Source organism: Sorex araneus, chromosome X, assembly GCF_027595985.1.
Source record: "Sorex araneus isolate mSorAra2 chromosome X, mSorAra2.pri, whole genome shotgun sequence".
Lineage (NCBI taxonomy): Eukaryota > Metazoa > Chordata > Mammalia > Eulipotyphla > Soricidae > Sorex > Sorex araneus.
The window spans coordinates 63,605,504-63,629,111 of NC_073313.1; the positions used below are offsets into that span (position 1 = coordinate 63,605,504).

The 23,608-nt window shown below is 40.7% G+C and overlaps 1 protein-coding gene across 3 annotated transcripts in view; it reads right to left on the reverse strand.

The window, feature by feature from the left end:
- AFF2 (ALF transcription elongation factor 2) overlaps nucleotides 1-23,608 on the reverse strand; it is a 552,818-nt gene that overhangs the window by 102,011 nt on the left and 427,199 nt on the right. For all 3 annotated transcript variants that reach the window (XM_055122196.1, XM_055122195.1, XM_055122197.1), the window contains one exon: nucleotides 7,199-7,236. In XM_055122196.1, the coding sequence (XP_054978171.1) occupies nucleotides 7,199-7,236 (38 nt within the window). The remainder of the gene's footprint in view (nucleotides 1-7,198; nucleotides 7,237-23,608) is intronic.

Below are 23,608 nucleotides of genomic sequence, written 5' to 3' on the forward strand. Positions count from 1 at the left end.
CCTTTCAATAGTTTTCTGAAAAGTAACAACAAAGTCATATAGCAAAAACTAAGTTTATTTATGTGAATGGGTTGAACAGAGCTTTTCATTATTGCCTAAGGAGTAAATACCTAGGACAATAGGTTAGAACAGAACGCAATGCATTTTATTTGTTTGGGGCCACACCCAGTGTTGTTCAGGGCTTATTCCTGGCTCTGTGCCTGGGGATTAATCCTGGAGGTGCATGGGGGACTATATGGGGTGTTGGCATTGAAGCCAGATTGGCTTCATGCTGGGCAAGCGACCTACCCACTGTACTATTGCTCCACCCCAGAACACGACACTTTATAAGTTAGTCAATAAAGAGGAATTTCATGACTGGTTTTGCTTAAAAATGTGGCTTAGTTTAATTGAAAGTGGTTTGATTCTACCTTTGCTGGCCTTTCTTGAAATCTCTGACTTTCACTAATAAATAGGTGTTTTCTGTTTCATAACAATTGCATTCTCACAGCTATTAGAGTAAACTCACTGCCTACAGGTGAGTAATGATTTTTGGAAAGGTGAGTGATCATAATGAGAATACCCAATGTGCTTTGCTTGAAGGACTAAAGATATTCTTCCTTACAAATACAACTCGAGTATAGATGCAGTAGGCATATGTGTTCAAGAGCCCACGATTTCCTGGATTCATTCCATTTTTAAACATTTGATGCTATAGTCTAAGAAAGAATAGATGCACTTGTTGCTTAAAGATAGATGTAGGACTTTACAAACCAACCAAAACCTGCACAAGCACTGAAAGGAAATGTGTGTTCTGAGAGGTGAGGAAGCAGGACCTAAGAGGGGAGAACTTGTGGACTCAGTGCTCAGAGCATCAGATGTTTGAACTGAAATTGCCAAGATGACACAAGTGTGATCACCAACGAAAGATCCAGAAATGTACACAAATGTATGCAAGTTTCAAATGTTGTACAGTTGCTGTATGCAAGTTTTAAATGCTGACAATTGCTGGGACCTTTTGCATCAATTTATAGCAATCCGTACAGCATCAAAAGCATGCTGTATCTTATGTGGCTGCTTTATTTATTTATTTATTCATTTTTATTTTTTTAATTTTAATTTTTTTTATTAATGAATCACCTTGGGGGTACAGATACAGGTTTACATATTCTCGTGCGTGTGTTTCAGTCATATACAGCTTGAGTATCTATCCCTCCACCAGTGCCTGTTCTCCACTGATGACCCCATCATCACTCCCACCGCCTCCCACCCCATTCCCCTCCCCATCCTGCCTCTTTTGCAGAGCATTCCCCTCTGTTACCTCTCTCCCTTTGGGCGTTGTGGTTAGTAATGGAGGTCTTGAGTGGCCAATGTGTTCGGTCTATAGTCTGCTCCGTGCATGCCTCTCCCAACCTGAACGCGTCCTCCCACAGGTCTTATTGCTATCTCTGTTTTAATTATACTCCCAGTGACCAGAACAGGTTAGAGACTGACTACATGTGTGCTGTGACTGGAAGCAGAGTGGCCCAAGCTAACTCTGAGGGATCTGGCCCTAAGTGTCTCTCACCCTCATTGAGGACTGCTCCTTGGATATTTCATAATTCAAAAATTCCATTCATAGGGGCACACTATTAAAGAAACACCAGAAACATTTGATAATTCCAGACTTGGTGGATTTCTCTCCTTTCCACAAATGAATTTTTTCTTCTCTGGTTTTGGGGCCACTCCCAGCAGTGCTTTGGGCTGACTCCTGGCTCTACCCTTGGGAATCATTCCTGGAAGTGCTCAGGGGATCATATGTGGTGCTGGGGATCAATCCCGGGTTGTCCACGTGCAAGACAAGTACCTTATCCCTATACTGTGTCTGAGGCCTTCCCCAATTGACTTTCTAGATGACTCTGCTTAGTTTTAGGCTCTAACTTTCTCGAGCTACCTTTGGAGGCTAAGACTCCATATGATCACTTTATTTCCCACAGAAGGGAACATTGAATTCTGTGTTCCATGAAACCTCACCCCAGATAAAGCTGCACTCAGATGCTTTTACCTTGGGGGAAAGTTTGGTAAGACAATGTGAAACAGGAAGCTTTCTCCCTCCTCCACTGAGCCTGTGTCAAGCGACATGCACACTCATACTATTGGTAAGAGCTCTGATTCTGACTGCCATACTTTCTGCATGATGGAGCCACTTCAACCTAGTGTTTTTAGCAGAATACAGTACAGAATTCATGGTCTATTCATTCTGAGAAGGAGGTGATTATTCCAGTGACATTTTATGCGCCTATGATATGCAGGTGTCAAGAGCATCATGAGGGATATGGACTCTAACTGCCATTTGCCTTTGGTTGTAAGGGGTAATCTGTACAAGTGAACCCAATATTCCCCAAAGTCATCCTAATTTACTTCCTATCAAATGTCTCTCTCTTTTTCTTTTCATTTTTGGGACCCATCCAGTGATCGTCAAATCTTACTCCTGGCTCTGCACTCAGGGATCAATCCTGGCGGTGCTCAGGGGACCATATGAGTGTCTTGGGATCAAATTCAGGTTGGACATACACAAGGAAATCACTCTGTATGCTGTACTATCACTTAAGCTCCCCAGAAGTCATCTATTTGAGACTGATGATTGGCTTCTTGTCTTGCATCAAACAATGAAGGAAGCAAAGATTTTGTGTAAAGTCACTATGTGTGTTATGTTTCTGTGTCTATGTGTGTGTGAAGAGATAGAGAAATATATATATATATATAATGTATGGGTTGTTTTTAAGCATGCACTTATATTCATCTATATCAAACATATAAGTCATTTTCTAAAATGCATATATTAGTAACACATATTTAAAAATTTGGCTCCTTTTTTAAGAAGTGGAAGAATCATACAAATGATCTAGTTAAAATATAGAGCAAGGAAAGGATCTCTCCAGATTTATACAAATTCGTGTCAGATTTGGGACTAGATCAGGTCTAGGAACGCTTTTTAATAATTAAGGGACTAATGGACTATTCACATTCATTAACGAGTTAGAAGTCACCAATGCTATCTGACTCTATGAAGCTCATCTTGTTCATCTGGACAATCCCTGAATGCCTTAAGCTCCCATTTGTTTTGATCCTCAGTTAACAACTTTTTGACTTTCCATTGCAGTTCGTCTCAGTACCAGCTTCACAAATCTTGAGGTCCTGGTGTATGTCTCTCTTCCCCTGCCTCCCTCTCCAACAGCGATCTCTAGTAGTACCTTCTGTCCTTAGAGCTTCCCTCACACTTTATCTGCCCCCACCTCTCACCACTGAAAAAGCATATCTCCATCTTGTATTGAATCCTTTACAAACTGATTTTATCTTTCATCCTAGACTCTAAACTCCTCGAGGGTAAGACCTATGTCAGATTTACTTTGAATTCCCTCAGCATCTTAACAGTTCCCAGAAAGCTGTAGATCTTCAATACATATTCATTGGATGAATGAATGAATAATGCACAAACATCATGGTCAGAAAAATCTTTGTGGCTATTTGTCATGTTCAATAATGAAACCACCATATCTATAAGATGGATTAGTTCTTATATTGAGCCGTAATTTTCTAAGCACTCTGTTCTGGTCTTGATTTGTGAAAGGGAACAGCCGAGTTGTTTAATGTTGTTCAAGTGTAAAAGCAAGCAGTAGTTTTATGCTTGACAACTGCTCTCTGTCTCTGTTTTTGTCTCTGTCTCTCTCTCCCTACCCCCCACCCCTTCTTAGTAACAGATGTCAACCTCAGTTAGATTCAACTAAACTTATTAGTGCATGGCTTTTAGCCAAAAGCAATTCACATTTGCAGAAGTGTACTGTCACATATGTCTTAATAACAGAAATGTGTGTGTTTTAAAATGTATGTGATGAGTCACATATGGTAGAAGAAATCTGTACATCTCTCAGGCCTTGTTGTCACAATGAAAGCTTGGAGATAATTGCAGCCGAACATTAACATACAAGTGAAAGTCTCTCTGACACACAGAAGAGCCACAGTCTGAACATACTAATCAGGCTTTGATACCAGCATGGTTCCAATAGACTGAGAAATATGCCAGCATCTTCTGTTCTGATCACTGATTGTAGGAACATTCGATTTGATTCTTACCCTCAGAGGTAATATTTTATGTTTCAAGATACAGTCATTAGTGTATCCAGGTACATTATGTGCTTATATTCACTAAGCATATATTTAATTTCTCCTTTATATGGAGTGTAATTAATGTGTACCACTGTCTCCCTGTGGTGATGAAAGAAGTTTATAACCATGAAGGTATTAAAAATAAATTGAACAAGTGGTTGAGAAATAGAGAGGGGGAGGTAACCTTTAGAGAGGAAAATACACAAACTAAATGGATACTGTGAATTACTTACTATCACTCAAATTGAAAGCTTACTTAGCCTTAGCTCTTGGGAAGTAGCAAGAAAATGCATATGCATTTTTTGGCTATATATCCATCTACAAGCAGCTTTGGAGACTAGCAATATGCTCTAGATATGTGTTCACTGGTTTTGTGGAATCATTAGACAGTCAAAGGATCTCAGACCTAGATGAAGTTTCGGACTGTGAATTAGTTGTTTCCTTGCTCTGAGTGAGAACTGGGTAGCATATCAGTCTCAAAAAGTACTGAACTCAGTACAAGATCTCAGTGAATATCTACTCAATGTAGACAGAGTCAGAGAAAGAAACAGTTGATCACATAACCTTCACAGTCATAACTTACATCTGTGACTTGGTCTAACTACCCATCTAGAGCACACACAGGTCTATAAACTTTTATTTTTTTGCTTTTCGGGACACAGCTGGAAATTCACATGGGTTACTCCTGGTTCTGTGCTCAGGGGGACATAAGGGATGCCGCGAATCGAACTCGGGTTGGCCACGTGCAAGGCAAATGCCCTACCCACTGTACTATCACTCCAGCCCAGATCAGGAAACTTTTTAAAGTAAGAGGCAACAAGGACCCCATAACTCTATTCTGAAAAGATATCTACCTGTGCTCCTTTAAATCACTGTAATTATATTCACAGAAGCAAAAAATTAGAAAGAATCCAAGTGTCCAAGAACAGATGGCTGGTTGAAAAAGCTGTGGTATATATACACAATGAAATACTACTCAAGTATGAGAAAAAAGGAAGTCATGTAATTTGCTGCTATCTGTGTGTAATTGTAGAGTATCATGCTGAATGAAGTCAGTAAAGGAGAAGTACAAACATAGAATGATCTCTCTCATATGTTGGGTATAAGGAAATGTAGTAAGGTAGAAACAAATGGCCAAAGGTGAAAAAACCTGTGAACTGTTCTAGGAAACTGAGCTTACTCCAGTTGGGGGATGAGTAAACAGAAAGTGAAGGGGATAAACACTGCAACAATGATGGAGTCAAACAGGCACTCTGGTAGATGGTGTGGTGTTGACACAAGCCAAGAACAACACGACTCTGTCTGTGATTTATTACTAAACAGATATTCCAATATATTTAAGAATAGAATCTTCCATATTTTATTCCTAATCATTTTACCCTTCCAGCTTCCCTGTTTTTTGTTTACATTCTTTAAAGAGCAAAACATGATAGTGTCTGCATTGTGAATTAACAAGAGTTCATGCGATTATTATCCACTGCTTAGCTTCTCACAAGGAGCAGAGAGAAGAACTTATAGGACACAAGAGTCCAATTTAATGCAGTTCACGTGCTGCACATGGAGTGTCTTGTGCACGCACAGGTGGAACTTGGGACTCACTTCCGATTGAAAGGGCTTGAACTTGGAGATGACTGCCCCACTGCGGGTCTAGATTTACATTCCTCCAGTTCTGGCCCCATCCCTTTGACCTGGGGCACACATCTGCAGGTAGGTAGACTGGGGGAAGGAGTGCAGTTGGACTGTGGGAAAGAAGATCACTAATGGCTCACCCAGGGACTGAAGTCCTGGCCTTGGCCTCATTAGCACCATCTTCTAATCCAGTGAGCTCACCTGCCATGGGCACGAGGAGAGAAAGCCTTCCAGGCATCCAGTCAGAAAAGAAATCCGACTACAGAGAATATTTCAAGCCAGCCAAACAACCAGACAACAACTCAGTTCTGAAACTACTCCCAGAGGATGACTATAGCACTGTAAGGCTCTGGACTACAGGAGCGCATCCAGGGGCTACAGAAGCCTGATAAGAAATATGCTGTGGTCTATGAAAATTCACATTTAAAAAAAGCACACCAAACCTTTCAGAAAAATGAATTCAAGCTCAGATGTCACAGTGTGTTAAATGCCATGCTAGTGATTGGGAAAAGTTAATGATTTTACAAAACACAAGATGCTTTCTTGTCATTGGCATTAGCTAATCCATTGTCCCAGAAATTCTTACAAATCAACACCTTTCCCATTTGTGTAATTGCTGCCACTGCAATGGAAATCGGCAGCCATAAATTTTCAGGCAGTTTCTAGAAATGTGAATTTCCAGGTCCACAATGATCCAGCAAATACAAGATTTTAAGAGGTGAGATGGCCAGCAGCACCAGAATGCATCAGAGCTAGCAACACCACCCAGTGTCACCAGCCCTAATGATGAGACAGGCGTCATTCTTTATTGAAAGTCTCTCTTCTGCAAGGGGCAAGATAACCAAGATGTTGTACATTGAAAAGAGTGCCACACGGCTTGTTTATAATTTCAGAGTGGCCCCCAAACTCCCCTGGAAATAGCTCTGTAAACTCAAAACAACCTTTAGTGAAATATATTTTTATGAGCTTTTCATTAACAGTATAGTGAAGCCTTGCTGCTGAGGTGCCAAAACTCCCTACGTGGCTGGAAAACATTTGGCACATTTTCAGCCATTTATGTCTCTGTCATAGGTCCAAGGTTCGCAATTAAAAATGTAATCTTTGTAGCATTTGCAGAACCCAAAGGCTTGAAGACGTATGCATTGAATAGGAATGTAATAGTATTTGGCAGCGTGGATGGAACACATTAATTTATGTAAACTGAGAACAATTTAAGGCACTGCCTCATTGGACCACAGGGGAAAAAAAGGTTGGTTTCTCTTCATCGGAGTGCTTTTTTGTTATTGTTGCTAGCTGGCTTTGTTTTCATATTTCAATTATCATGGATCGAGATTCACTTAAGACCTAAGGTATCTTGTATGACGTTATTCTCCCCCCACACACCGCCCACATGCATGAAACCCATTCAAATTTCAATTATCAACTAATAAAGCAAATGACTTACTTTAGAGCATTACTCTTAGGTTTTGCCTTTTCAACAGCCTGTAAACAGAAGAATAAAAATGAAATTAGAGATTAGACACAATTAGCCGGCATAATCTTGGCAGCTAGTTACCAAAACAGTAGCAATATAATAGAACCTTCGACAATATGAGGAGCTAACCAAAGACAAGCTGACTGGAATGCAGACAGCGTTTTTTTTTTTCTCCGAGAGAATGGAGTTCCCTGTCCGAGTGTGGAACTCTGACTGCAAAGTTCCGCAGGGACCCTGCTCCTAATTCACAATGCCATCCTCCTTTCCCTCCTCACATTGTAATCTCAGTCCCTGGGCTGGCCTGACAAGGTGGGGAGGTCGATGTGGAGCCAACACCCGTGGGCCGACTGGATTTTCAGCCCCACTGTTGGGAATTGTTTACCCTGCCCCGCTCTTGCCACCTGGACCCACCTGCATTGTGACAGAAAGGCCAGAGTCGCTTTTCAGAATCATTTTATTAGCGTATACCACAGAAGGGCAAAGGATAGTTGAATGTTCAGATCAATTTCCTCCTGTGGAACCTTTACAAACACACCCACCAAATCACTGAAATGAGGAAATCTCAGGGCCTCTTGGCCTGCGTCGCCTTATACATGGAGCCTGGCTTCAGTTTATTGCTGAACCCATTGATCTGAGTACAGTCCATTTATCATTCATGAAAAGAGCTAGTGATCTTCACAGTATATTAGAAGAAACAACTCAGATCATCTGTCAACAGCCCTCTTATTTCTGTTTCCCTCTCCACAGGGATTGCATCTCCTTCGATTCTTCTGGAATTAAAATGTTGCTAAGCAACACAGCTGAGGGCGCTGACGGAAGAATGGCTACTGTCTCTCAAACTGTTTAAGCACCTGGAGGGTTTTAGGGACGATTTTTTTCATACTTCTGGAGCATAATTATGTAATCAGAACCAAACCCACACTCCCCTCGACTTTTCATGGCATAGAAATCACATTTAATAGATAGAAACTATGTTTAATATGGGGATCAGTAAAGCAGCGGTTGCACAACCTCGGGGTCAGTCAGACCCTTTTAAAAAATATATGCAGGCCTTAATGTCTGTGACTTGTGGAGATGGGCGGAGGCTAAGAGATGAAGAGAGCACTGCTGGGAATCAGGACGAAGAAGCTACCACCTGCAACAGAGCACTGCACTGTAACACTGTCGTCACGTTGTTCATCAATTTGCTCGAGTGGGCACCAGTAACGACTCCATTGTGAGACTTGCTGTTACTGTTTTTGGCATATCGAATATGCCACGAGTAGTTTACCAGGCTCTGCCCTGCGGGCAGGATACTCTCCGTAGCTTGCCGGGCTCTCCGAGAGGGGTGGAGGAATGGAACCAGGGTTGGCCACGTGCAAGGCAAATGCCCTACCCGTTGTGCTATCGCTCCAGCCCAACCTGTAACAGAGACAATTTGTAATCTAACACCAGACCTGACATTCGGGGAGACCAGTGATATGTAGCTGGAGGTGTCGAAACTCAATGCTATTTACAGCACTGTAAAAAAAGAAATAAAACATTTCCAAAGTTTAGATGTCAGTCTACCAAATTCAAGTCCATCTCACTTATTAGGTTTTGGGTTCTGTTGTTAGAGAAAGACCTATTAATATTTGGGTACTTTCTTTGGCTGGCTAGGGAAAACTCATTTCCTTAATATCTAGATCTGAAATTGAATTCTGGATGTGGTAAAGAGTAGGAATTGTAGGGAAAGAGGTACTAGCACTGCACTGTCCTCCCGTTGTTCATCAATTTGCTCAGCGGGCACCAGTAACGTCTCCATTGTGAGATTTGTTGTTACTGTTTCTGGCATATCAATACGCCATGGGTAGCTTGCCAGGCTCTGCCATGCAGGCGGGATACTCTCAGTAGCTTGCCAGGCTCTCCAAGAGGGACAGAGAAATTGAACCTGGTTCGGTTATGTGCAAGGCAAACTCCCTATGTGCTATTGCTTCAGTCCAGAGAAAGAGGGAAGAGGTAAAAATGATAAAATAAGTACTACATATCTGGCAGGGTCATGTCATATTGCACATGTGTTTTGGATATGAATGCTTATCCCTGGGCAGTCCATGTAAAGGATGCCAGAAAGGAGCTGGAAGTGGGCCATGACCTCTGACACAGTAGACAAAGAAGACCAATCTGCATGTACTCACACACTCACAGATACCTTTTCTACCCTCCTTTCTCCTTCTTCCTCCATCCCTGGCTGCTTTGGAAAAGAATATGGTAGTGGAGCCTGGAGGGATTATATGGGGGGAAGGATATTTGCCTTGCATGAGGCCAACCTCGGATCAATCTCCAGCACCTCATACAGTCTCATGATCCCTGCCAAGAGTGATCCCTGAGTGAAGAGGTTAAGTCCTGAGCAATGCTGGCCCAGAGGTGCCCCCCTAAAATAAGCCCCATAAAGAATACGGTAAAGGGCTAAAGACATGGTGTGTTGGAAGTCACACTTTCCCTAATCCCTATAAATCCAAGTAAATCTGTTCGAGAAGATTTAGGTTATCACAAAGTAGTAAGTGTAGTGTTCATGTACTTTTATTTTAAGGCAGACTGGATCTCATAGTATGAGTGTGTGTCTGAGAGAAGTTGGGGAGAGGAGAGAAATCAAAGTGACATTGCTTCACCTATCTTTGATTCAGTGACACGTTCTTTGAAGATATCCTTACTTCTCTGTGATTGGGGATTGTCAATTAGACCAAGTTATTTTTCTTTGATCAGGAGAAACATAATCATGTCTAAGACCAGTTTCTTTGAAACGTGTGTCTTTCTATAAAGTCATTATAGGGAAAGAATTTCATTCCGATTAATTTTGGAGGGTTTCTTTACTATTGACTGAAAGTGTCACTGTGGAGATATTCTCTTTTATTTGAAAATTAACTCAGGAATAAACCCAGCATCCCATCAGCACATCATCTTTATTCTCCAACTACAAGATCACAGGGAGTCATTTCTGGATACAACAGGGTTCCCAGCTCGAGTTCTTCACTTCTGTTGCAATTTGACTTCATTTTAAGCATGCCACGATGACTTATTAAATTATACTTTGATAAAAGGTTGAGGAAGTTATTTGTATGAAAAACATTTAGCCTTCTAATGTATTAGAATTCAACTAGAATAAGTACAGAGGGAAATACCTCTGTTTGAACTTATGGGACATACAAGGACAAATGCAACTTCAGATACATTCATCAGACTTGGATACAGCCACCTTGCAAAATGAGGAAAATTGAGATGAAATGCAAAACTGTAATTCACAGAACATTAAGAGGGTTATGTATTGGGATTGCAGCTAATTTTGAGTTTAAAAACATACATTAAAGTAATTTAAACTGATTGAAAAATAGAGGCTAGATTGTTAACAGTTATTTTGCTTTAGTTGTTTAAAAGTAAAGTCTATATGCCTTTTTAAAGACCGATATATTTATTTTGTACCATGCTTCCCAGACATATCTATTTTGCCACTGAGGAAGCTACAGTACAAGAAAACATGATCAAGGAATGAAATATTAAAGGATATACTCCAAAATGGGGCAGTGGGAGGCAATGGGATACAAGTGGAAAGAGTGAAATAGAAAATCCTGAGTTAAAGTCCCAGCTTTCTATTTTCCCCCTTTTTTCCAATTATGGGCCACACTTGGCAACGTTTAAGGTTACTACTGGCTCTGTGCTCAGGACTCACTCCTGGCACTGCTTGTGGGGCAATGTGGGATGTCAAGGACTGAACCCAGTCGGCCATATGCAAGGCATATGTAGTATGACTCTGGCCCTAGTTCCAGTCAGCTTTATCATCATACCGTTAGCAGGGTGATTAATACCTCTGAGTCTCAGTTTCTTTGTTCTAATGATGAAGACACTTCACTCATATCTAGTACAGAAACAAAGAAATTAACTAGAATAATAGTTAATAAATGTTTACAATATAAGACAGACTTAGTGGTTTATCAGAAGGGAATGGGAGGGGAGTGGGCAAGTTAGCTGAAAGGCATCAATGGCTTGGGGACAGATCGATTTTGACTATTATCGTTACTACATATATAAATATACATGTTGAGTATATGTACATGAGGAGTTTTAATGGTGCACATGTAAAAAATATAATGCTATAATGCAAATGTTACAATCAAAATGATTCAAAAATAAGCAAAAAACCCTACTATTTCTGTCTTGTTGACATTAAGGGTGCTTGGGAGTAACTAAAGTCCATTATAGTCTTCTAGAGGAGGGATGGAGGGATAGCACAGTGGGTAGGGCATTGGCCATGCATGCAGCTGACCTGGGTTTGATTCTTCTGCCCCTCTCGGAGAGCCCGGCAAGCTACTGAGAGGATCCAGTCCACACGGCAGAGCCTGGCAAGCTCCCCGTGGCGTATTCGATATGCCAAAAATGGTAACAAGAAGTCTCACAATGGAGACGCTACTGGTTCCTGCTCGAGCAAATCAATGAACAATAGGATGGCAGTGACGCAGTGATACAGTGACAGTCTTCTAGATTCTACAGCATGCAAATGCAGGTCATCTTTGACTCACTTTCTCTGTGTCTGTCTCTCTCCACACACCAGGCATCCTAGAACGCATCTTTCTTCTCCTGATGATGCCTCTAGTAGCAGTGCCTCCTCTCACACTGCACTCCAGAGGAGGGTGCTTTATTATTTTTTAACTTTTTTTATTGAATCACTATAAGATAGACCCCTACAAAGCTGTTCATGATTTGGTTTCACTCATAAAGTGTTTCAAGACCCACCCCTCCACCAGTGTACCTTTCCCAGCACCAGCACCAGTGTTTGCCGTTTCCCTCCCATCACCCCCCACCTGCCACCAACCATCTGCCTCAATGGCAGGTACTTTTCTTTTCTTTCTCTCTCCCCTCTCTCTTCCTCTCTCTCTCTATCTGTCCCTTCCCCACCTGCTTTCAAGCATTGTGGTTAGCAATACAGATACTGAAAGGTATGGTAGATATCCTTTTACCTACTTTTAATACTCAGTTCTTGTCCAGGGTGATCATTTCCGACTGTCATGCTGGTCCCTTCTCTATCTCACTTACTTACCCTCTGCTCCACACATGTGGTATATTCCAAACTTTGATCATTCCTCCTAGCCTCTGTTTTCCCTGGCCTTGGATATTAGTCTCCTACTATTTTTACCAAAAATGAATGCAATCATTCTATATAGGTCCCTCTCCTTCTGATTCATTTCACTCAGCATGATACTCTACATGTCCTCCATTTATAAGCAAATTTCATGAATTCATTTTTTCCTAACAGCTGCATAGTATTCCATTGTATATATGTGCATACTTTTAAACAGTATTGAATGCTGATGTTGTGAAGCCCTGAGGATGTGACCCTAAGCCAGTGTCTCCTCTGAGCGAGAGTGTCCTCCAAGACATGCTGTCTCGGGAAATTTCATGCCCAGGGAGAAGGTACTTCTCTCAATCCAAGGAATGCTTATGAGTTCGTTCTTCTCTTATCACTCACATAGTACAAATCCTGGTACCCTGCTAAGCAACACATTGATGTCTTTGGGAAGGATACTATGACTAAGGTCATTCTCACAGTTGCTCTAGCATTAAACTCATATTCCCAAGAAAAAGAAAGGCCTCGTCTTGTCTTTCTATTATCTAGAAGAGTGTTTTTCAAATACTTTCTCACCATGGTCTCCTTTCAACCTTGTTTTCCTTCCTGTAGCATTCATGTCCCACAAATTGCCCCCCTTGTCTCATGCAATGGCCCCCAATTAATGAGATTTTCATCTGTGGCCCCCTTGGAAAATTCTCGGGACTGATAGGGTTCCATACAGCTCCTGGTTAAGAAATGTTGATCTAAGGGGGCAGAGAGAGAGTGAAAGGGGTAAAATGCTTGACTTGTAAATAGGAGAACCCAGTTTGCAGTGGTGTTAGCATGAACTAAGAATAATGCAGGATGTGGCCAAATAAGCCTCTTCCCCATTTTCAAAATAAAGGAAAGGAAATGCTGATATCGAGAGTTCTTTTGCTGCACCAAAACTGAGGTGGCTAGTGTGTCTACTGATTTTCATGAACTCTAAATTATAGAACTTACATTAAAAATAAGTCGAAGGAAGGAAAGAGAGAAAAGGTAGGGAGGAAGACTATGTTAATGAGATCCATTTTCTATGGCATTCATTTTTTGTTTGCTTTGGGGCCACACCTGGCAGTGCTCAGGACTTACTTACCCCTAGCTCAGCTCTGCTGCAGGGATCATTCCTGGAGGTGTTTAAGAACCAAATTTGGTACAGAGAGTAGAACCCACCACAGTCATTTGAAAAGCAAGTACCCTACCAACTGTTTTTTCTATAGCATTCTTAATGCCCAATATTTTTGCTTGGAAAACTTAGTGACCATCAATTATATTCTGATAGGATGTCTAAAAAAGTTTTCGTAAGTTATTCTGTCTAACAGAGATGTATGCTATATGCTATAATTAATTTATAAATTTGAACTCTAAAATGTAGAGCTTTTAACTTATGTTAAAAGCTTTTAACTTATGTTGCTATCTTTTTATACAGTAACAGATATGAACATACCTCTCGGAGAGCCTGGCAAGCTACCCATAGAGTATTTGATATGCCAAAACAGTAACAATAGGTCTCATTCACTTGACCCTGAAAGAGTTTCCAATCGTTGGGAAAGACGAGTAAGGAGAGGCTGTTAAAATCTCAGGGCTGAGTGTAATAGAGACGTTACTGGTGCCCGCTCTAGTAAATCGATGAACAACAAGATGACAGTGATATAGTGATACCATCTTTTTATTTATTTTATTTTTTCTTTGAAGAACCATAACTTGCAATACTGTTAATGATAGCATTTCATGCATAGGACATTTCACCACTACACCCTTTCTCACTATCCACTTCTCTCTACCACTGTATCTGGGTCCCCTCTCATCCACTCCCCACCCCCTCACCCTAAGTAAGCTCAGTTCTACAGTTCTGCAGTTTTGACCATTTATTGTTACTATACTGTTTCCTTATGTTGCATATATGAGAGAGATCATTAAGAAGCCCGTCCTTAACTATCCACACTAATACACTCTCCAACCTGAGATTTATAGAAAACAAAGTCAATACAGTATCCTTCCCGTTTGTTGAAACAGTCAAAGTAAGTATTCTGGTAGCTACCGTGGAGAGATTGTATTAGGGGTACATGCAAGTACGGTTTTCCCCTTAATCAGTAATCATGCTGTCAGTCAAGCATGAAATGTGATTCTATTAGCCTTGCTCGACATGGATTTTACATGTTTTGCTTGTATGTTTCCTGGCATCCCCTTTTTAGAAGTTGAGCCTATAAAACACTTTTTATTAAAAATGAGTTCATATTATTTCTGATAATTTCAAATAATTGGATATTAGGTTCTATAGAAACAAGAGAGAAGAATGATAAACTGCACTGATTTTGTGTTTCAGTTTTGCCTTTTAAGTTTTACTTTGCTTTTAACATTTCATGTGGTTGTTCTGTAGACAGTCATACCTTAACTTTCTGCCATTATATTGGTAAACTGCATTGATTGCCCAGGTTCAGAAGAGAAGCTCCTCTATTAACAAATGAACTCATCATTAGGGCATTTGGATGGTCTAAAATCAATACCTACAGAATTGGTTAAATCAATTAAAGAGACATATACAGAGAGCACTTGCCCAAATATAAAAATGAATTGTTTAATTACAGCATTTAAATAGATTTCACTGGAATGAATAAAACAGCAAGAGGCTTATATTTTATCCTATAGGCTTGGGTTTCATCTGGAAGAATGCATGCACAGCCAGGATTTCAGATTTAGAGGAGAAAAATGTCACTCAGCATTTTGCAACACCTGGATTCCTGCCTGAAATTCTGACTTTATAACCAGGGACTGTAATCTTTAGGAAAACACCATCCTCTAAATTTAAGCCTCTGAATGGATACTGAAAGGGAACGTGGAAAGATTTTGTTTTGAACTTTAAGCCTGTTGAAAGCAAAATCATGTTCCTTGCCCTTAGTGTATGGGAGTTCTCCCATTATTCTTTAATGTACTATTTTCTAGTAAAATATGAAGTAGTCCTTTGCTTGATATAATAGGGACGAGAATACAATTTTGACAGGAAAGCAATTGGCAGAAATTTTTCCAGGCAGAAGGAACTGTGTCTAGTAGTTAAAAATCACCTGATAAACAACTAAGGAATTGGGGATAATTGTGGAACCTGAGAAGGTGAAATGATTTCCTTATATTTAATCATGCTTGTGTGTCTTAAGCTCAATATGTAGAAACAAAAAGACTATGGGAGGAAAATCTAGCTAAGACTATGGGAGGTAAATTTCCCATCCTGCTCTGGCAGAAGCCATGCCTATGTCATTTTCCAGATATCTACGCCAACAGTGATTTCTCTTCCCTCTTAGCCAGATGATAACTACTCTTCCCCACTGGTCTACTGATCACCCTCTTTTTGTCTATCCAATGCTTTGCTTTGGCCAGGGAAACCTCTCTGGAAGAATCCTCCCTGGTTTTCCATTTTAAACTGAGTTACCAACATCACTTCCATGCCATTCAAGACCCTGCCATGGCCAGCTGCTCAAAACCAACATTCCTTGTCCCTGCATATGCCTCTCACTAACATGATATCCAGTGTGACTTTTTGAGGTGTTTTACTCATAAATGATACGATAAGATTTCCTCCCTTCAGATAAGATTTCCTCCCTCCAGACTGGCAATTTTTGCTGGACAGCAAGCCCTTTAGACAATCCTTTTAACAGCTGTCAATTCCCTTTTTACTAAGTCTTGCTAAGAGGCAGTTTAATGAAAAAATGCGCTTATTGATGAAGAAAGATGTTTCACTCATTCATAAGAGTAATATGTTGGCACAGATCATTGGCACTGATAGTTCTCTATATGGAGCAAATATGGAGACACTAAACAGAACATCTCAATATTTATTTGAGCTATTTATTTTGTACATTAGAAGAGTCAATGTAAATGGCACTTAGTCACTTTGCTACCCTGGAGTTCATGGATTTGGAAATTCAATTGTTTTCATTCTCCCAGTCAATTTGTACCATCTTTGTACTGATGCTAAGAGACACCCATCATGATATAACATGCTTTCCTAGGTGGAAGACTACCAATACCTTAAGATACAACAGCAAAATGGGAAGAATGGTCTTGGTACACATCAGGTTATTGAATAATATAAGCATTCCAAAATCAACGTGGAAATAAGCACTGATCATATAGCTTCAGCTTTAATATATAGTGTTTTCAGCCTTTTTGTTCCTTTAAAGCATGTTTTGCTCTTGTGTGGAAGCTACATCTTTTTTTATCCATTTGGAAAATATCAATAAACTTATCTATGCGGCATTGTCCTTGCTAGCAAAATTAGTATCTGAAGTAAAGAGTCTCTAAAGTAGTTTTAAGGTCTGGCGTTCATTCTGTATTTAAATGTAAACACTGGGATACATACAGTCTCTCTTTATATCACTTGTATCACTTGTAGTTCCGTTGATCTTCGATTTGCTTGAGTGGGCGCCAGTAAAGTCTACATTTGTCCCTGTCATGAGCTAGTGTAGCCCAATGATACCTGCTCACTCCAGGAACAGGAAAAGCCTCAAATTGTTCATTCAGAGATTTGACGAAGAAATCTGACCATCTAGTTGGTGGGGGACCACGAGGTCTTCTGATGTCCCGTGGAATCCAATTGGTAACAGCTCTAGTCCAACGGTCGTCTCTGAATCGCATTACATGACCAGCCCATCTGATTTTCGATGCATTGGCAAATGAGACAGCATCCCTGATTTTTGACCGTCGACAGAGGTCAGAACTTTGGATTCTTTCTCTCACTTGAGTGAGACATAATATTCCCAGCATAGCTCTTTCGATTCCTCTTTGGGATACCCTAATAGCATTCTCATCCTGTTTGCATAGGGCCCAGGTCTCTGAGGCATATGTTAGTGCAGGAAAAACGGTGGAATCGAAAAGATGTGCCCAGAGTCGGTGGTTCTAACCACCTCTTCGACGCTCTTGAATGCATTCCACGCTGCTCTCTTCCTCCTGCGCAGTTCTGGCACCAAGTAATTCCTCAGATTGATTTCTGGACCCAGGTACACATAGCTGCTGCATTCGGAGATGTTTGTTTCATTGAGAGCAAATGGAGCATCAGGGACCAGTTCGTTTTTCATGAACATCGTCTTGTTGAGATTCAGCTGCAATCCAACCTTTGCATACTCGAGGTCGAAGTCGGTCAGCATTTGTGCCGCTTGGCTAATGTTTGGTGCTATGTTATATATATATGTATATATATATATATATATAATTTAGGGAAATTATATAATTTAGGGAAAATATGTATATATAATTTAGGGAAAATATGGGAATTTGAATTGACCTCTATTAGCAAAAACAAGATTCATTGCTAATATATTAATGATTATATATGATATTTAAGACACATGAGCTACACTATGAAATATGGTGTATATTAACCGTTTAATTCTATTTATTTGTTTATTTATTTATTTTATGGTTTTTTTTCTTTTTCGGCCACACATGGCAATGCAAAGGTGTTACTCCTGGCTCTTCACTCAGGAATTACTCCTGGCGGTGCACAGGGGACCATATGGGATGCTGGGAATTGAACCCAGGTCAGCCTTGTGCAAGGAAAATGACCTACCTGCTGTGCTATCGCTCCAGCCCCTAACCCTTTAATTTTAAAGGTTACTGCTTTAATCTGCCTATATGCTTGAATTTGGACACCTTTTATGTATATTTATGTTCTTTGCTATAGCTAAATTAGATAGATAAACAGTAATCTAAGACTAAGATAAATTTAATTTTACACTAATGGACACAACCCTTGGTTTTTATTGCTTACCAAGTAGTTATTTTAGGAGATAGTAGACATTGGGGTGGGAGATGGTAAAGTAATGCATCCCTTGGGCCTAGAGCAAAGTCCTACTAAGAATTTCAAAGAGTGCATAAATGCTTCAGCATTTTCATTAAAAAAATGGCTTCCATTCCACAGCTTTCACTGGATATGTTTCTATAGCTCAGATGCTAGAATATATGATTAAATTTAAGACTTAGAACTTGAAATAAGCTTCGATACACGGTGGTTTATTACCTGGGGTTTATGCAGTAATGACTAGTGACCAAAGTTCTGATGACTGAAACTTCAGGCTCCAACTGTAGGTTTCAAACCCACAAGGAAATGATAAAGTGTTCAAAACCAAAAATAATATGTTTCGGCCAAACATGGATGAGCTGAAAGTGGACAGAGGAGAGGACTGATTCTATCTGGACATTTTCTTTACCCTGAGGCAGTGACAAGGGCAATATGGTCATATTCTTCCTCAACCAGTTTGAATCAAATTGACTTAATGACCATCAACATTCAAGGAATGATTTCTACTACCCCTGCTAGCTTTTTTTTTTTTTTTACAAAAGCCCGCTACCCTTTCTTCTATATTCTGTATGTTCTCTGTGGATGAAAGTTTTTGATCCTCCCACCAACCCCCTGATCCTCGTCTCTAACTCAAGAGCTTTATATTCTGGAATAGCAGATCATACCCATTTTTATTTTCATTTGGATCTTGCTGAAAGCAGTGCACCCTTGTCAGTCTGATCCAAAAATCATGAGAAAAGTATTATGCCAAGTAAAGCAGCCACTGTCTTGGCAAATGCCTTAGTCATAAGCAGATACAGACTAAGTTGTAGTAGATATTAGTCAGTATCTGGTCATCAGCGGTGCAAGCACATCATATAAAAAGATTCTGCTTCTCTGCATCCCTGTGTGCTGAAAGCATTTTTATTGAGATTACAATAAAAATGCAATCTATGGAGATTACAAGTCAAAATATTTGGTACTAAAAGTAGAAGACCTAATTACAATGAAAAGCTCAGCATTCAGGTTGCTAAACAGTCACAGATTTGCCTCAAGCATCTTAAAATCACATCATATCAGCCCTAAGCAGTTTCTGATTAATCCAGTCTCTATGCTAATACAGCCAAATGGGAAACACAATCTTGGGAATATGAAGGCCAATGTTATTCTATTAACCTTATATGTTATCCTATTTACTTTCCTGTCTTTAATGAATAAATTAAAACAGCCTCTCATTCTCTAATTGTTCTATAGTTCGAATATGACACCATCCTGATTTTTATTCGGCTACAATGTACGGCCTTTGCACCCAAACACTATCATTTTGAGGAAGGTTCCAATGAAAGGCAACGACAGATAAACTGGTTACATTAAAAAACTCTATCGAAGTGAGTTTGCACCTGGTTTCCTCCCAATCCATCTGCTGTTTCTAGAGCTCTGACAGGCTGACCTCTCTTGCCGTGTGTACCATATTGATGTCATTACTGAAGATGCCTTCCCCAGCCTTTCTGCTGATAACAAAGTAAATGGAAATGTAGCAAAACCTTGGGGAGGTAACAAGTTGTTCAGCATGATGAGGGAGAACGGTGCCTCCAAAGCAGGAATGGTGACAGCAGGGGAGTAAGTGTTGGCACAAGGAATGCAGTCACCACAGCACAGCAGCTTCAAGAGAGCCAGCTGATAGCAGAGACTTTTATTGCGTCTTTTCTTCATTAGCAAAAAAAAAACATTAAATATAAACATGGGATTTAATTGAACTTGGCTTTGAAAATTCTCTATGCGTCACAGGTGTAAGGAGTCCCGAAGCTGCCAGCATGTTTCCCAAACCAGCTATTATTCATTTCATTTCCTATTAACTATCCACTAACAACCTGGACAGTAAGCTGGCTCAACCAGAACCATAAAACAAACACAACGACAATCATAAAAAGAGTAAAAAACGTTCGAACAAATGCGAATCAAAAAATCTAGGTCCTGAGTTAAAAAGAAGCTCCTTGGGGGAGAAAGACGGCTCCACTGGTGTTAGAATTATGTGCACAAGAAACCATTATTACTAGATTGCACACCACAGAATCCCAATTAAAAATAAAATGATAAAAAACAAGACGGTTGTTTCTTACGTATCTCCCTGTTGATGCCTTTCATTTCCTTGACCCTAGATTACAGAAAGGAGGACAGGGAAGGAAACCTATCAAGGGGGCAATAAGAATAGGAGGAAGGGAGGTTATGGGGGAGGAGTCAGAGACAGGAGTGATGCAGAGGGGAGAACTATGTGTATATTTAAATCACAACACCAATGCTTCTGTAAGCATGAGACCCAAACTACAATAACGAAGCTAGAAAATACGCCTATCACAAAGGCCGGCTGGGGATCTGGCAGGGAACCTGGGGACACTAGAAAGTTGATATTCATAGAGGGATTGATGTTGGAACATTGTAGGCCTGAAACTGAACTATAAATATAAATCACAGTGCCTCAGTAAAACAGTTTAAAAAATGAAACTTTTTTTTTTGGTGGCAGTAGTGGGTTAATTATTGACTGCAGACAGAGAGGAAAGTTAGAAATGTGAGGGTCAGGGCTAAGAAGATGCTATTTTTACATGGTTGAGGTACCGCTCTCCCGAAAGCATCTAATGAGGATGAAAAGGAAAAGTGCCTATGTCTCAGAAGGTTTTAACTAAGCGCCCATAGGTGTTGGGAAAACCCTTTGACAGAAGGAGAAACCAGGATGGGTTAAATAAAATTGGTCCCTAGGAGCTATTTACAATAATGTGTCATTAGAGTGTACCTTTGTGCTCAAAGCAAATTTGAATTGTTTGGTTGTGTTATTAAAGCATCAGAACATCATTCTGAACTTAAAGTAAAGTCCTTTATTTAAGCTTGGTGGCACTGAATAATTCCAGTCACGATAACCATTTTCCAAACTTAAAACTGGATAATAGGTGTAAGTTATAACTGGGCTGGAGTGATAGCACAGTGGTAGGGTGTTTGCCTTGCACGTGGTCGACCCAGGTTTGATTCCTCCGCCCCTCTCAGAGAGCCTGGCAAGAGAGTATCTCGCCCATACGACAGAGCCTGACAAGCTACCTGTGGTGTATTCAACATGCCAAAAACAGTAATAAACGAGTCTCACAATGGAGACGTTACTGGTGCCCGCTTGAGCAAATCGATGAGCAACAGGATGACAGTGACAGTGACAGACAGTGACAACTGGGCTAAACAAAGTCATCCAAAGTTTTCATCTACTTCACATTAAAAACTAGACGGAATTGAGGTTAAGTGCCTTAAAGGGGGTTTCCAACAAAACTATTCATTTGATGGCCTTCACTGTTCTAAATTTTACAGCTTCTAATGCCAACGTGGGTACAAGGGCATGAAATCTAACTTAGGCATCATAAACCGTCTTGCGGCAATACAACAAACCACATGCTTAGGACATGTAAATCAAACATCATATTTGCATTCAATGAAACATTACATGGCTGTTTACTTGGTTTTCTGAAAATATTCTGGAGGGAGCTTCTGAGTCTGGCCACTCCATAGTCTAGAAGCTTTGGAAGGGGTCAAATTGTGGAGGGCTTAAAACTTGACAGCCAGCAATTTTCATAAATTTGTCAATGCAATTTCTTTGTTTAAAAAAACACTTGAAACTGATTAGGTGCTGATATTGAGAGAGAAGCACAAGGTCTACATCTTCAGATCATTTTATTGAAATGCAAGCATGGCATACATAACCGCTTCTCAGCTAGAAATGAAAATTGATTCCAGGTTTAACCCCTCTTTTTCAGGGTTTTTTTTTATTCCCAAGAAACATAAGACAAAATGAACCCTAAGGAAACTGAAGGCTTAGTGCCATGAGGAATGGCATGTGGAGAACCCCACAGCTATGCACTCCAAAGCAGCCTGTCCTAGAGATTCTCTAGCCAACACCTAGTGGACTCATCGCAGCATCACTGCTGGCCCTGCAGAGTGGACTGGAAAACAGCCATTCAGTAGAGTTTTATGGGGAAGGTCAGGGTTGGGTTTTATTTCTGTGACGTAAAGAGCTACCGACAGTCTATTGCCCACTTGGGAGAGCCTGGCAAGCTCCCTGGGGCATATTCATATCCAAAAATACAGTAACCGATGCATACATACCTCTAGGAGAGCCCAGCAAGCTACCAAGAGTATCCCGCCCTGCCCCCCCCCCTGCAGAGCCTAGCAAGCTACCCGTGGTGTATTCGATATGCTAAAAACAGTAACAATAGGTCTCATTCCCCTGACCCTGAAAGAGCTTCAATCATTGGGAAAGACAAGTAAGGGGAGGCTGCTAAACTTTCAGGGCTGAGTGTAATAGAGACGTTACTGCTGCCTGCTCGAGTAAATCGACGAACAACAGGAGAACAGTGATACAGTGATGCAAAGAGCAGCACCCTAGAAATAGAAATTCAGTTGGTGGGTTAATGGACATCATAGAGGGTTCGCACCCCAACCACATTATTGCTATCCAACTTACCCAGAAAAGGAATATATGGTAACACGTATGCAGGCACTAAGTATAAAATGTGAAAATCTGGCATCAATGTCAGAACCTGATAAGGACTTTTTTTTGGAGTTGCATCATTATTCTGGAAACCCTGGTCATTGCAACCTGGTCTTTTTTTACCCTAAGATGTGTGGCTTAAAACCTATCAGACCTCAGACAAGAGGCAAGGTTCCTTAAATGCAATGGATGCTTTTGTGGGGTGGGAGTGGTGGTGAGAGCACTTAAGACATACAATGCATCATAGGATCCTAGGAACCCTTGGTCAAAGTGAGGGACAGCATGTATTTGCCAGTGAATACAAAAGAGAGGGCTTCCAGTGAGTGTTTTGAAGGGCCATAAAACTGGGGAGGATCCTATTGAGTAAAATGAGTCAAAGGGAGGGCAAACACCAAATGATCTGTCTCATGCTTGGAGAATGAGGAAACATAGTAAAGGAGAAAACAATGAAAACATTGTGACAGTTTGCCTATAGAATTGTGACAGACTGGCTACAGAACTGAGCTTTGGAAACCAGGGAGGGGGAGGACTTAGAGATGGTGGTGGAGGGATGCTGACACTTCGCTGGTGGGTGTGGTGGAGCAGCATTGTTCTCTTGAAACAGAGCAGTCTTGTAAAGCACAGCGCTGAAGTAAAAAAGCAAACCAACACAGCCCCTCAGACATACAGAAAAACCCACAGAAATGCACATTAAAAAGGTGTGTTTTGTGTGTGTATGGGGGGTAGTGGTGGTTCTGGAGCCATACATGGAGGTCTCAGGGCTTACTACTGGATCTGTACTCATGGATAACCACTGGAGAGATTCGGGGTACTCTATGGGGTGCCAGGGATCAAACCTGGGGTCACCATCGATAAAGCAGGAGCCTTACCCACATACTATGGCTCTAGCACTCTAAAGCAGGCTTTCTAAAATTATATTTTTATTAAATACACTAAAGAGGGTCAGAGCCACAATATAGAGGGAATATCTGCCTTGCATGTACCAACCCTGGG